Source organism: Musca autumnalis, unplaced genomic scaffold (assembly GCF_047663935.1).
Source record: "Musca autumnalis isolate F117 unplaced genomic scaffold, ASM4766393v1 scaffold_3, whole genome shotgun sequence".
NCBI lineage: Eukaryota > Metazoa > Arthropoda > Insecta > Diptera > Muscidae > Musca > Musca autumnalis.
The window spans coordinates 28,066,752-28,082,537 of NW_027411866.1; the positions used below are offsets into that span (position 1 = coordinate 28,066,752).

At 37.3% G+C, this 15,786-nt stretch overlaps 1 protein-coding gene across 1 annotated transcript; it reads left to right on the forward strand.

The window, feature by feature from the left end:
* Nucleotides 1-1,271: 1,271 nt before the first annotated feature.
* Nucleotides 1,272-7,641, forward strand: LOC141396797 (ryncolin-1-like). The gene is made up of 5 exons (XM_073972455.1): nt 1,272-1,411; nt 1,479-1,567; nt 6,624-6,644; nt 6,706-7,152; nt 7,237-7,641. The coding sequence occupies exons 1-5, from the start codon at nt 1,331-1,333 to the stop codon at nt 7,361-7,363; spliced, it is 765 nt and encodes a 254-aa protein (XP_073828556.1). The 5' UTR covers nt 1,272-1,330; the 3' UTR covers nt 7,364-7,641.
* The last annotated feature ends 8,145 nt before the right edge of the window (nt 7,642-15,786 follow it).

Genomic DNA, 15,786 nt, shown 5'->3' on the forward strand with positions numbered 1-15,786 from the left:
TACCTTCTCCTATTGAGGCCTTCCATAGATAGAAGACCTCCTATTGAGGCCTTTTATAGATAGAAGACCTCCTATTGAGGCCTTCTATAAATAGAAGACCTCTGCCTATAGAAGAACTCCTATTGAGGTTTTCTATAGGTAGAAAACCTCCTGCTGAGGTATTCTATAGACAGAAGACCTTCTATTGAGGTCTTCTGTAGAAAGAAGACCTCCTATTGAGGACTTTTATAGCTAGAAGACCTCCTGTTGAGGCCATCTGTCTATAGAAGACTTCCTATTGAGGCTTTCTATAGATATAAAACCTCCTATTGATTCCTTCTTCTATACATAGATATAGATAGAAGACCTCCTTTTGAGGTCTGCTATAGATAGAAGACCTCCTGTTGAGGTCTGCTATAGATAAAAGACCTCCTGTTGATGCATTCTATAGATAGAAGACCTCCTGTTTAGGCCTTCTATAATTAGAAGACCTCCTGTTTAGGGCTTCTATAGATAGAAGACCTCCTATGGAAACTTTCGGTACTTTGAGGATTTTTGCAAAAAAAAAAAATTATTCGAACTAGATGTAATCTTCCGACCACGAAAGTTCTCCACCAGAAATCGTCACGATTGGCCCATGTTTTGGTATAGCTGCCATTTAACGGTACCTCCCGATTTTCGGTAGTTTGAGGGTTTTACCTACAATTTTTAACCAAACTAGCTGTAATTTGTCATTTATCTCTGGTCACGGAACTTCTCCACCAATAATCGAACTAGCTGTAATTTGACATTTGAAATTTTCACTTCTTCACTAAAAATCATCAACATAGGTCCATGTTTTGGTATAGCTCCCTTATAAGGGTAGCTTCCGATTTTCGGTAGTTTGAGGGTCTTAATTACCTTCTTGGACGGAACTAGGCGTAATTTAACTTCTGAGGTTCCCAACACTTAAAAAACTTTACCACCAAAAAATGTAAAGATAGGTCGACATTTTGATATAGCCCCCCAGGTGGTACTTTGCACATGGCTAAACACATTTTAGATGCCCATGGTCGTAAAATTGTTCCACCTAAAATTGTGAAATGAAACTAATTATACCAGTTCCAGAATATAATAAAAAGTTCGATTCGGCCGAACTTAACGACTTTTTTACTTGTTGTTTTTATTTGAGTCGGTTCACCAGGATGACCTTTCACAGTTTGTTATGTGGACTGCGAACAAAACTGATAACAACTGGACAATTTTGCAATGAAATCAGAATTTTGAAATTCAATGTTGTCTTTATTTCGAATATTGATTTTCAGTTGATCATTTGTTGTTTGTTAAGTAGAACGAATTGCATTCCACCAACATGAAGAACTCTTACCTTATCATATGGATTTTTTGCTGTGGCTGTATTGTATGCGAGGCTGTTACGAAGAGGGAAAGTAGGGTAGGTCTTAAAATATTTAAATAATTATTCTTCTTCTGTAAATGAGACTATTATACATTTGCTATAGAGTTCCAGCCAATCAACTCAAGAAAAATTAGACAGATTGTTGCAGAAAACAAGTGCCATGCACGACCATATTAAAAAGCTAGAAAACAAGTGAGTATTAAAATAAATATGTATGTGTATATGTATAACTGTACGTCAGAGTGATAGCTACATATCACTCTGATGTACAGATCATTAATGTCCACAAAAAGCGGCCCAGAATATCCTACATTTGATCCAAAGGCATTTGCCTTCGAATATCAATAGCTTTTGCTTGTATCTGAATCGATTGTCGGTATTTGGAAGAATTTACCTAAAATTTTCAACAGAACTATCAGTAACTTGACATTTGGGAACATTTGTCAAAATGGGTCTATATTTTGGTATAGCCCCAATATAACAGTACCTCCCGATTTTCGGTAGTTTGAGGATTTAAGCTACTATTTGTAAGCAAACTAGCAGTAATTTGACATTTGAGGGTCTCAATGGCGAAGAAACTTCTTCACTAGAAATCGTCAACATTTCGTCCATGTTTTGGTATAGCCCCCATATAACGGTACCTCCCAATTTTCGGTATTTTGAGGATTTTAGCTACAAATTTTAAACCAACTAGCTGCAATTTGACATTTAAGGTTCTCAGTGGTCACGTAACTTCTTCACTAGAAATCGTTAACATTTGGTCCATGTTTTTGTATAGACCCCATATAACGGTTCCTCCCGATTTTCGGTATTTTGAGGATTTTAGCTACAAATTTTAACCCAACTAGCTGCAATTTGACATTTAAGGTTCTCAGTGGCGAAGGAACTTCTTCACTAGAAATCGTCAACATTTGGTCCATGTTTTGCTATAGCCCCTATATAACGGTACCTCCCGATTTTCGGTATTTTGAGGATTTTAGCTACAAATTTTAACCCAACTAGCTGCAATTTGACATTTAAGATTCTCAGTGGCGAAGAAACTTCTTCACTAGAAATCGTCAACATTTGGTCCATGTTTTGCTATAGCCCCTATATAACGGTACCTAACGATTTTCGGTATTTTGAGGATTTTAGCTACAAATTTTAACGCAACTAGCTGCACTTTGACATTTAAGGTTCTCAGTGGCGAAGAAACTTCTTCACTAGAAATCCTCAACATTTGGTCCATGTTTTGTTATAGCTCCCATATAACGGTACCTCCCGATTTTCCGCATTTTGAGGATTTTAACTACAATTTTTAGCCGAACTAGCTGTAATTTTGACATTTGAGATTCCCAGCAGTCACAAAACTTCTCCACTAAACATTTTCAACATAGGTTCATGTTTTGGTATAGCCCCCATATAACGGTACCTCCCGATTTTCGGTATTTTGAGAATTTTAGCTACAAATTTTAACCGAACCAGCTGCAATTTGACATTTAAGGTTCTCAGTGGTCACGAAACTTCTTCACTAGAAATTGTCAACATTTGGTCCATGTTTTGGTATAGCTCCCATATAACGGTACCTCCCGATTTTCCGTATTTTGAGGATTTTAACTACAATTTTTAGCCGAATTAGCTGTAATTTGACATTTGAGGTTCTCAGTGGTCATGAAACTGCTTCACAAAAAATCGTCAATATTGGTCCATGTTTTGGTATAGCCCCCATATAACGGTACCTCCCGATTTTCGGTATTTTGAGAATTTTAGCTACAAATCTTAACCGAACCAGCTGCAATTTGACATTTAAGGTTCTCAGTGGTCACGAAACTTCACTAGAAATTGTCGACATTTGGTCCATGTTTTGGTATAGCTCCCATATAACGGTACCTCCCGATTTTCGGAATTTTTAGGGTTTTAGCTACATTGTTTGAAGGAACTAACCATAATTTGACTTTTGAGGTTCCCTGCAGTTATACAATTTTTCCACCTAAAATTGTAAAAAGGGATCGACATTGTGATATCCGTGTTCGTGTCAATCCCGCGACGATCGGTTCTATGTACCGGATTGACCCGAGGAATCATCTTCTCGGCCATTGGCCGTCACCTCAGCAACTACTTGTTCGTGTTCGTCTTTATTATTATATTTTGGGAGCGGCATGTCCCGGAATGCCTGCTCCGGATTCTTTTGGTCCGTGGCGGGATTGAAATTAACCCCGGGCCATTGCTCTCATCCACCATAGGTCGGTGTCAATGAGATGCAACGGGTGCCGAGGATGGGTGCATTGCAGAAACTGTTTAGGCCTGACCTTCCTGAGGGATTATTACGACAGGAGAGGCAGTGAGACTTCATCATCAACATCATCGGATTATGAAACTCCCCCGAAATCTCCCCGACAGCAGTATCAGCCGCAGTCATTAACACTGCGTATTGCTGCTCCAGTTCCTGAAGATGTGATATTCCTGCAGTTTAACTGCAATGGTCTTCGAACCAAGCTCAATGAGATCATGAACTTTATGAGTCGGAGAAATATTATGGTTGCGGCGATCCAGGAAACGAAGCTGAGCAACAACAGCAGTCTTCGGAGTTGTGATGGATACAACGTTCTTCGCCAGGATCGTACGAGAAGTGGGGGTGGAGGGCTTGCATTCCTACTGCACCAGTCGTCCAGTACAGACCTATCTCGCCTGAGCTAGACTCTAGGGACCAATATTTGGAGTGTATAGGGGTAGCGGTAAGGTGTGGAACCGCCGAGATAGAACTGCTGAATGTGTGTATCCCGCCGGTCAATAGCTGTGCTCCGCATTATGTGCCTCTGTTGCGAGGTGATAACCGGCTGGTCCTAGGGGACTTCAATGCGCATCATGAGTTATGGCATTTAGCTCTAGGGAATGACCAGAGAGGTACAGATATTGCTGAGCAAATAGATAGCTCCACATTCTGCACTGCGAACGAGGACGCACCCACCAGGATTAGAGGAGACTGCCACAATTCGCCTGACATATCCATCGTGTTAGCCGGTCTGACGAATGACGTGACATGGCAACCCGTCATTTCCCTTGGGTCGGACCATCTCCCAATCCTCATCTGCATAAACAGACCACCAGACTTCATAACCTCTGAACGCCGCACTTTCATTAATCACGGGAAAGCGGATTGGCAAGGTTTCAGAGAGTTCACTAATCAACGCTTCAGAGAACTGCCCAATTCCTCTGATGTTCGGAAGAAATTTCGATACTCGCTTTATTCCGAAATAAGACCCAATTTCCCAGCAGAGGCGATGGGATTAGCTAATGAGCGTGATGAGCTTCGCAGCACGAACCCTAACGACCCCAGAGTCAGGGAACTGACAATGGAAGTTAATAGATTAGTTCGTGAACACAAGCGGAAAAAGTGGCTAGAACATCTGAAGTGCAGCAACATTGGAGTCGGCTGTAATAAATTGTGGACAACGGTTAAGGCGCTATCGAACCCTGGCAGGAGAGACGATCGGACATCTGTCATGTTTAACAGCGTGACTGTGACAGATCCGAAGAGGTGTGCTGGCTATTTCTGCCGACAATTTATCGAGCACCCCGATAGCGAGCAGGCGAAGAGAAGTGTTTTGCGTCGTTTGCGATCTCTTCCAGCCGAGGAAGAACCGCCACAATTTACGATGGATGATGTTGCAGATGTTATCCGATGCGCAAAGTCATCAAAGGCCCTTGGATCTGACGGAATTTCTATGGTGATGCTAAAACAGCTGGATGACCCAACTCCTCAACTTATCGCTAGCCACCCTAATAGTTCCCGATGCCTGGAAGATGGGCAGCGTGCTCCCGCTGCTGAAACCTGGCAAAGATGCCAGTAGAGGTGAGTCATACAGGCCGATTTCACTTCTATCGGCAGTAGCAAAGATACTCGAGGCATTACTCCCGCCACCAGCATCAGAACGTGTTATCCAGTTGCGGATCATCAACTCGGATTCCGGAAGCAGCATAGTACCACAACAGCACTGCACGCCATTTCCACATATATTGGATGATGACTCAACCAAGACAAACCATGTCACAGAACAGTGATGGTAACATTGTATCTGTTCAATGCGTTTGATACGGTCAGCCATGCTAGGCTGTTCGAGGATATCGAGAATACTACCCTCCGGCATTGTCTGAAACGCTGGGTCATCAACTATTTGTGTGATCGTCAGACATACGTGGAATTCAGAGACAGGAAGTCCAAACCCCGTAGAGTGAACCAGGGAGTTCCCTTAGTATGGGTGATATCTCCGGAACTGTTTAACCTCTACCTCTCTGCAATTCTACGCCCTCCCGACGGAATTGAGTTAATTACGTACGCCGATGATTGTACATTCATGGCGTCAGGTCCCAACATCGGTAACCTTGTTAACCACATACAACGCGATAGGTCGGTCTGTGGTAATCTATGCGACCCCAGCGTGGTTTGCTATCATAAGTGACGCGCAATGGGATAAACTACAAATCTGCCAGAATGCTGCAGAGGACCATTTATATGAGGAGACCAAGATCCTTCATGTGCGTCGACACAACAGGATGTTGACGATGCAGTACTTGCTTGGATGCTATAGCCTATAGGCAAGACCATACAAATCACCATCTGGTGGATATGCCTGAACCCCCAGGCAAGTTAGGGAGGATTATCGAGATCTAGAGAGAGAGGTCCATAGATATAAAAGAGAACCTCTAGATCAACGTGCATACCAGGCAGGTTTAAGGGACATTCACACCGATGCGGTTTCAGAGGCTCTGGCAGCCTACAGTGCGGACGGATATCATCCTCGACGATCATCAACCACCCGTGGTAGCAGAAGAACAACAGCTGCCAAGACAAACGAGAGTCGTGTTGGCACAACTTAGATCTGGTTGGTGCAGCCGCCTCAATTCTTCCTGGGCCAAGATTGTTGGCATGCGGAATATCTGCCCAGCATGTGGCACCAGTCCGCATACTGCCAGCACCTGTTTAACTGCCCAACCAACCCGACTAACTTAACTCCACTCTCTCTTTGGACTAATCCTATTCAGGTGGCGTCCTTTCTGAACATGGAGTTGGAGGCAGAGCCGAATCAATAAAATAAATATTTACATTTACTTGTAGAAGCTGCTACAACAACAACCTAAAATTGTGAAACGAAACTAATTATTCCAATTATTATTAAGACTATTTTATAGTGGAGCCTATAAAAAGTTCTTCCAGTCTGAACTTAACAACTTTTTACCGTTTACTTTAACAAAATTTATTTCTTTCCAGAATCGATGAACTTCATAAAGCGTAAGTATTGTGTTCTGGCATCAAGATTTTCTTTTATGGTCTCCTCTTCCCTTCAATCCAGTTCAAATGCCCAACTCGCCAAAATGGCAGAATTAGAAGTGGGAAATTGGCTTACCATCCAAAGACGTCAAGATGGTTCTTTAGATTTCTACAGAAATTGGACGGACTATCAAATGGGATTCGGAAATTCAACAGATGCGGAATTCTTTGTGGGTCTTGAAAAGGTACACAATTTAACATCTGCAACACCACATGAATTACTGATAATTCTCAAAGATTGGATAAATGATACCCGCTATGCCCATTATAGTGATTTTAAAATTGCCGGAGAGAATGAAAAATATGCCATCACCAGTTTGGGATATTACTCTGGCAATGCCGGTGATGGCATGGAATATTATTTGGGACAACAATTTTCCACATTTGATAATGACAATGATGACGATGTGGAGACTAATTGTGCTGAACTTTATAAAAGTGCTTGGTGGTTTAAATCTTGCAGTTTAAGGTAGGAGTGTAATGAAATGTTTTTCTATTTTTTAACTGCAAAGTAAAGTCTGTTTGTTTTTGGTTCTTTTTATTTTTATTTTAGTGACTTAAATGGTCAATATCAAGATGAAAAATATGCCACTGAGGATGGTGTTACCTGGTACACTTGGAAGGGATTAAATTATTCATTGAAATTTGCTGAAATGAAAATAAAACCCAAAAGGGGTTAGAATTCAATTAATTATAGATTCTAAATTATGTGATGAAGGAGACGACAGGTACACCATATGTACCATATGTGTACGTTTCTGATGAAATAATATAGAACGGCAAAGCCAAAATTCGAACTAGTTCGCCCTTTTACTTTTAGTATTCTACCAGAAATAATGTAAGCAAAAAAGCCAACCGCTCATGTGCCAAGGATTTTACTCAGATTTTCAAGTATGTAGTACAAAAACAAATATATTCAAACTACGTCTAATCAATATATTACGTGCTAATATATGTACATATATTTTGTTTCATTTTTGTATTCTATTCTCAATGTAAACCTTACATCTATTGAATTCTTTACGTATTTGATTATACGTTACTGAATTGTACTAATTGTACATCTTCTTTGTGCTTTCGTTAAACTTTTGTTCTCTTGGGCGAAAGCTTAAAGCTTAACCAGTGTTCGTTATACCATAGACTAATATAAGTACAGATAAGAAAGGTTTTCATTTTCTGTTCCTAACAGATGTCGCACACAGTGATGTTGGGGATGGTCGTCTGACTAGCCAATTATCAACACGCATCAAGAATTACATTTTATAATTATTTCAAATAAATAAATAAATATATAAATAAGTAAATAAATAAACAATTAAATAAATATATAAACAAATACATATATATATATATATAAATAAATTAATAAACAAAAAAATAAATAATTATATAAATAAATAAATAGATTAATAAATAAATATATAAATAAGTAAATAAATAAATACATAAATAAAACAAGTAAAAAAGTATCAGTCGGCTTTGCCGACAGAGATATACCCTCAGCCTGTGTATACGAGTATTGAAACAAATTTTTCCCAAAATACGTATGTATTTAGGGGGTTTTAAAACTTTTGGGCGTTTGAACCGACGAAAATGTTGATTAAGATTAAAGATCAAAAGTTTTGCGGAGGAGATACTAAAAGGAATGGATCGACATTGACCGTTATGGAACTTATCTTAAAGTGAACTTATCCGAAATTTTGTGTGGGAGGTAACGGATGGAGTGGACAAATATAGCCCATATTTCAACCTGATCTATATCTGGTAGATATATTAGGACGTGTAAAGTATAGACCAATTCGGCCACTCCCTTCAAGAGTTACCGTACAAACAATTTTTCCGAACATGTTTGACATTTTGTGGGGGAGGTACCTGAAGGAGTGGACCGATATGAGTTATGTTCAAACTTAAACTATGTTTGGACAAAATAGTACTAAGGACATATTTTGGACCAAATCGGCAGATCCGTTCCAGAGTTATCTTTCGCTCCAACCACCTCACACGGTGTCATAGGGTTTTTTTTTTGCAAGTTTCATGCTATTTGCTCAGGAAGTATGGACTTGCCCCTGATGAAACTTGTACCGTCGTATGGAGGGCAGTGAATACAAGTTGCTAAAACAAAAATCAAAGCGATTCGAGAGATGGCCCTAAACTGAACTTTTCCGAAATTTTGTGTGGGAGGTACCCGAAGGAGTGCACCTATTGAGACCATTTTGGAACTTCATATTACTCTGGTAGAAAGTTTACGCTATACAAAGTATGGACTAAATCGGTCACTCCCTTCAAGAGTTATCGTGCGCACAAACTTTCCGAACATTTTCGAACTTTTGTGGGGGAGGTACCGGAAGGAGTGAACCGATGTAGCTCATCTTCGAACTTAAACTAAGTTTGGGCAAAATATTACGAAAGCCAAAATTTTAACCGAATCGGTTCATCCGTTCGAGAGTTTTCGTGCGCTCCAGCCAGCAGGACAGACAGACAGACATACAGACAGGCAGACGGACGGACATGGCTAAATCGACTCCAAATTGTCTGAAACACATTTCGTCCAAACATACTTGGGGTCTAAAACCATTATTTCGATGAGGCACATTTTCATCGTATCAAAGTGTATATACCCTCCATAGCCTAAAGGCTGAGGGTATAAAAAAAACAGGTAAGAAAAGTCTATAGTCGGACGGAGCCGACCATGGGATACCCTATACCACTATCCTTGGACAATCGCTCTCCACAGAACTTCTTTTCAATGATTGTGAAAATTTAATTATCAAATATCAGAGATGTAATGTATAATACCAAAACCAAAAAGTTATCCAGCAGGAAAGGAAAATTTAGTTCACACAAACTAAAATGTAATGAAACCCACTCATGTAGTACTACTACTTCCGTTGTTTAACCGCTACGTTATTGAAATTTTTACCAATTTCACTTAAAATTTTCAGTCCATTTAACCCGCTAAGTATTATCTGATTTTTACGTTGATTTGTACGCTTTTTCTTCATCATAAAAAAAATTAATTTAAATTAATTTAAAATTTTGCGGGTTATTATTTTGACCTACAGAGCCGCTACAAAATTGGTTAACATTTTGTTTTTGGTCCATTTCATCCCCTGAACATTTCACGATCATCACTAGACATCGGATTTTAGCATGTTTTTTATTTCTTATTCGATAGGACTCAAATTTTGGATCTAGGCGTTTTGAGGGTCAATTTTTCGATATTTGGGGTCATAACAAAAATATGCAAAAAATATGCAAAAAATATGCAAAATATATGCAAAAAATATGCAAAATATGCTAAGTATGCAAGTGTTTTTTTTTTTTTGACAAAAATCGGCAATTAAATTTGGAAAATCATCAAAAAAGCATTCTAAATTAAGTTTTTTGACGTTTAACATAGTTTTTTTGCAGATTATTATGTTATTGGGACTCTCCAGATATTCCGCCAAAGCAATAAATCTAGACTAACAAGACTTAAATCCGTTTTCACAAGGTGACAACATGTCAAATAACCCAGCATTCCTATTACAACATAATTTGCTTCATATACAAATGTAGATAGATAATGGAAATTTTTCAAAAACTCAATCAGAAATGTCAAAATCAACATGTCCAAATATGATGATAGTTTCTAATCGGCTAAAATTGTCTTGCAGAAAAACAAAGGAGCTGGAGTTAGTCATCGCTATTTTTGTTTAGATAAAAGCGCATTTTTTCTAGTTTTTGGAAAAAGGGTTCGTTTTTTAGCGCAAAATGGGAAAAAGTACTGAAGTACCTTTTACGATTCCAGGTTCTGGAATATAACTATAATTAGAAGTATACTTTTTGAATATCCACATATTTGATTTGAATATATTTTATAGTGTTTAGTCCTATATTTGTGGTCAAATAACTTCTTTGGAAAAACGCTCTAACTGCCGCTTTAATATTGATGACATGGTTTTAGTTTAATGCACTAAAAATACATAAGTTTTTATGTATATTGTAAGCATACAACCGCTTAATGCAGAATTGGGAAATGTTCACTCCTCGGCGAAAAGTAATGCATTATTTTTAGATTCACTTTTGGCATTTGTGTTGAGATGTGTATTATTTTATTGTTGTAAAATAATTTCAGCTTAATCTCGGGTTTTGTTGTTTTCAAATTTTAAAAACAACAAGTTTTATTTAAAGTGGCATGTAGTTAAAATTGATGTGAAGAACACCAAATGATTAGTGCAAAATGACATCACTCAGAAAAACCACACAATAGCGTGGTAGTGGTAAAATAAGTCAAACCCTTGGAATTATCTTTAACATGGCAAAACCACTCATATATTTCTGCTAGAAAAGCATTTGGAATGCTAAAAAATATAGTTCTGTCATTCCTGCTACAGGAAAACAATTTTGATAACACAGTCGAAAAGAAATTATACAATTAATTAACTTATACCTGACCGTGTACTCGATAATTTGAACTAATTATTACAAATGTTTCGAATTTGGACAGTTGTTTAATGGAGGAGTTGCTGTAAAAATTTTTCAGCAACATTTAGAACAATTATCGAGTACAAGGACATAACACCTTTTATAACACGTTAGTCTTGTTGTCTAGGATATAAATAAATATGTTAAGAAAAATATTCGCCGCAATATTGTCATTTAAATTTCCAAAGGCACTATACACCTAAAAGGCAAAGATTTCAAGGAATCTTAATTTTCAAACAAAACAGGGATCGCCCTAGGGCCAAAACAAAAATTTTTTATGCGAATTGGTCTATAATGTGACCTGTACTTTGTTTTCAAAAATACCTGGATAAGTGCGAATCTATGCAGATAATCAAAAGGAACTTTGGGTCTATTTTGTTTCCTTTTGCATGTTGCAAACTCATTCACTAAGACATAATACCCTTAGGGTATTAAAATATAGTTATCAGTGCAATCATGAATAAAAATTCCGTGCAATTCCGGTGGGTGCCACCGTGGTGCAATGGTATGCACACGCGCCTTGCACGCTAAAGGTCGTGGGTTCGATTCCCCGGCCAGTCAACATCAAACACTTTTCAACGGTGGCAAAATACCCCTTAGTAATGTTGGCGACATTTTCTGAGTATTTCAGCCTTGTACAACTTCTCTACACGTGGTGTCTTAGACACGCCGTTCGGACTCGGCGATAAGCAGTAGGTCCCATATCATTGAGCTAATATGAATCGGGTTGCACTCATTGATATGAGAGAAGTCTCCCCTGTCCCGCCTGGGATGTTTGTGGAACAATTATATTACATAATTTGTTTCTTTTCCCAAAATTCACAATTTTGTTCCATATTTATACCCAAAAAGGGAATATTTTTGTCGATTCGACTAGAATATGCCATCATGAAGCGAATCTAGTAGCTTTCAACTTTTAACAAATATTGATTTTAAAAGAGTTTCACTTTCTAAAATTATTTTCCGTGCGGAAAATTCGGAGGGAAATATTCATGATTGCCCTGTATATGTTTTTATATGTTATATGTTTTTAGTAAAATATGAAAGATTTTATGTAATATTCAATATTGTCTTAGTCTTAATTTCTAGCTCATTTGTTATTCTGTCAGACAATTTGGCCGAGCAGAAACTATCAACATATTTGGATACGTTCATTTTGATATTTCTGATTGAGTTTTTGAACAAATTTGTATTAGAAAGAAACTTATGTTGTAATAAGAAGGCTGAGTTATAGGAAATTTTCTAAGTCTTTTAGTCCAGATTTATTGCTGTGGCGGAATAATAATTAATAACATATTGTTATGAATGTAACTGATAGGTTTAAGTTAGTTTAGTTTAATTTCCGTTAATTTAAAAATTTGAATTGTAACGTAAAGTTTTTATTACGCAGTTACTTTATTTAAGCAACAACAACTACCATGTAGAACTCTCTTCATCATTCTAGTCGTTACATTACCTTTTGTTAATGTTCTTTTGTTTGTTTTGTTTTGCAACAATAATGTAATTATCGTTTAGTTCCTACTTCTTGTATTTCGTGTAGTTGTTTGTTGTTGTAGTTACGTCATTACTGTGCTTGTATGTATGTGAGTATGGATGTTCGCTTAGTGCGAATGTGAGTCTGTGTGTTCGCTGCACAGATTCGAGTTGTTGCCATATTTCTAGATATTTCTAGACCAAGGAGATTTTGGGTATAAATAGAGTTACGAATGGCAACATTGAGTAGTTGTGTTTTAAGCGTTGAATTGAACAGATCGGTTAAATAAGAGCTGCGTGCTAACTAGAGACTTGCTGTGTGCTTTGTAATTAAAGTCGGTTACGAATAAGTGTAATAAAGTAAATAAAGCATTGTAGAAACGTAATCTAAAACGAACCCTGTTTTATTTGGTACAAATCGTACTGGGAAATAAAACAACGTCTACACGGAGATTAGTTAAATCTAATTCCGTAACAATATTAATCTGCTAAGAAATCGACGTTTACCAACAATGAACTTAATTTAGAACACTTTTTGATGACTTTCCAAATTTAATTTGACGATTTTCGTCAAAAAATTAGTTGCATATTTTGCATATTTTTTGCATATTTTGTGCATATGCAAAATATGCAAATATGCAAAAAAATAAAAAATATGAGCCTGTCATTGCATTCGGTTTTCTTCAAAACGAATTTTGGTCCAATCAGAATTTTCGTATCTTTATTAATAAAAACAAGTAAGAGCAGGCTATAGTCGGACAGGGCCGACCATGTGATACCCTATACCACTATAGATTTGCAATATATTTCCTCCATGGATAAAGATATAACCTGTACATTACAAATTTTACCAATTTTCACACAAAAGTTTTGGTCCATTTAACCCGTTAAATATTATCTGATATTCATGTTAGTTTGCACACGCCTTCTCCATCATAAACTTAACCTTTGTTTAAAATTTCGCGCCGATCGAACTATTATTGCGACCTACAGAGCGGCTACAAAATCGACCAAAAATTTTCTTTTTGGTCCATTTCATCCCTTTAACATTTCACGATCATCGCCAAAAACTAATCAGTTCTATTCTGGTACAACCCAGACCTTCATACTAAATTTCGGGACAATCGGTCCATAATTGCGGCCTGTAGCTTGATTACAATTTTTAATGGACGGACAGACGGACGGACGGACGGACGGACACACATAGCTAAATCGCTTTATCTCGTCGAGATATGAAGTTTGGTATACCACATGAGGGGTCTACGACGAATATTTCGCGGCGTTACATGAATTTTTGGGAAAACAAACTTATTATACCCTTTTCCACATTGTGGTATAGGGTATAAATATGCAAATATGCAAAATCCGATGTCTAGTGATAAGTGATTGACTGACTGACTGACTCATCATCAACGCCCAGCCAAAACGGCTAAAGCTAGGAGCTTGAAATTTTACCAGTGGGTCACTGTTGATGCAAATGTGCGAGATAAGGCCGGGTTTTAGAAAATTCCTCTTGGAACCACAAAAAATAACAACAACAAAAATCCTTATTTTTCATTATTATTACGTACTTATTCACTTAGTTGGCCCTCTGCAAGACATGTGTCAAATTAACAATGCTATAACTTCATGATACCGTAAACGAACACACATAATTTCAAATTTTGTAGTTTACTTCTAGGCGCACTTATTTTATCGTAAACCACTTAATAATAGAAAGACAAGACATTTGTTATCTTCCATTGCAACCGATGTCGAAGTTGGTGATAATGGTATAAACATCAATTACGCGAAAAATACAAACCGATCCTGATTTAGTTTTCACATAACAGGTGTCGCACAAAAGATTTTCATTCGTTAAAATACAGTTAGAAAAGATGATTACAAACGATGCATTTGTAAAAATTTTGATTTTCAATTTAAAATTAAAACAAAAATTCTTTCAATAAATGATGTTGGGTTTGTTGAACAAATGAGTTGCTGTTGAAGACAATTAGGGGAATAAATTCAGAAATCGGCCAGAAATAACAACAACTAAAAACTGTATGGACCTCACTTTTTGGTAATAACTAAATGTTTGCAAATCAATGAAAGTGCAATAAAATTGTGCATATCACCACGATTTATTTGCAATTAAGAATTTTATCGTATATGGAGATGTACAGTCATAACTATTCAATTTCAAAATCTGTAATTTGAAGAAATCGCTAAATAATTAATGAAATCAATAATAGGCCCCAGGAATATAGGAATTTGGCATGGAAATCAAGGTTGGGAAGTGGTGTTTCTAAAAGGAAATGGTTTGGAAAATTACCAATCATGTGTACGAAAAGTACTAAATGGTACTAAATTTAGTACAATTTAGATTTGGGTGAACGTAAAGAGCTGGAAACCTGGAATTTGGAATTAAGGTTACTGTTGTAGTGTAGGATTGAGATATGAGGGTAGTTTTGGAAATTCGTGCTTATGTGTACTAAATAGTACTAAATTTGGTACAATAGGGATTTGGGTGAACGGATAGAGCTGGAATCCTGATATTTGGGTGGTTTTGGAAATTCGTACTTATGTGTTCGAAAAGTACTAAATTTGGTACAATAGGGATTCGAGTGAACGGACAGAGCTGGAATCCTGAAATTTGAAATTGAGATTACTGTTGGAGAACAGGATTGGGGAAATTTTGGAAATTCGTATTTATGTGTACGAAAAGTACTAACTGGTACTAAATTTATTACAATTTGGATTTGGGTGGACGGATAGAACTGGAATCCTGAATTTTAAGTATTTTAATTTTATTTATTTTAATTTAAAGTATGAATTTTAGTAAACGGAAAGAGTAAGAATTTGCAACCCGTTCGCGGTAGGCTATAGAGGTAGAATTTGGATTTGGGTGACGGGTAGTGTTTGAGTCCTGAAATTTGAAATTAGGATTACTATTGGAGTGTAGGACTGAGTTAGTAAGGGTACGAAAATTACTAAGTGGTACTACCTGTGGTACAATTTGGATTTGGGGAACGGATAGAGCTGGAATCCTGGAATTTGGTCAGACTGCTGTTGGAGTATAGGATTGAGATGGAAGTAATTTTTGAAATTCGTACTTATGGGTACGAAATGTACCAAATAATACAACTTGGATTTGAGTGCACAGATAGCGCTGGAATCCTGT

Bases quoted from the DNA above. Each gene is read 5' to 3' on its own strand.
- LOC141396797 (XM_073972455.1), top strand. From the start codon at position 1,331: ATGAAGAACTCTTACCTTATCATATGGATTTTTTGCTGTGGCTGTATT. The intron at 1,412-1,478 runs GTAGGTCTTAAA...CATTTGCTATAG, and splicing joins TTACGAAGAGGGAAAGTAGG to AGTTCCAGCCAATCAACTCA. The intron at 1,568-6,623 runs GTGAGTATTAAA...ATTTCTTTCCAG, and splicing joins ATTAAAAAGCTAGAAAACAA to AATCGATGAACTTCATAAAG.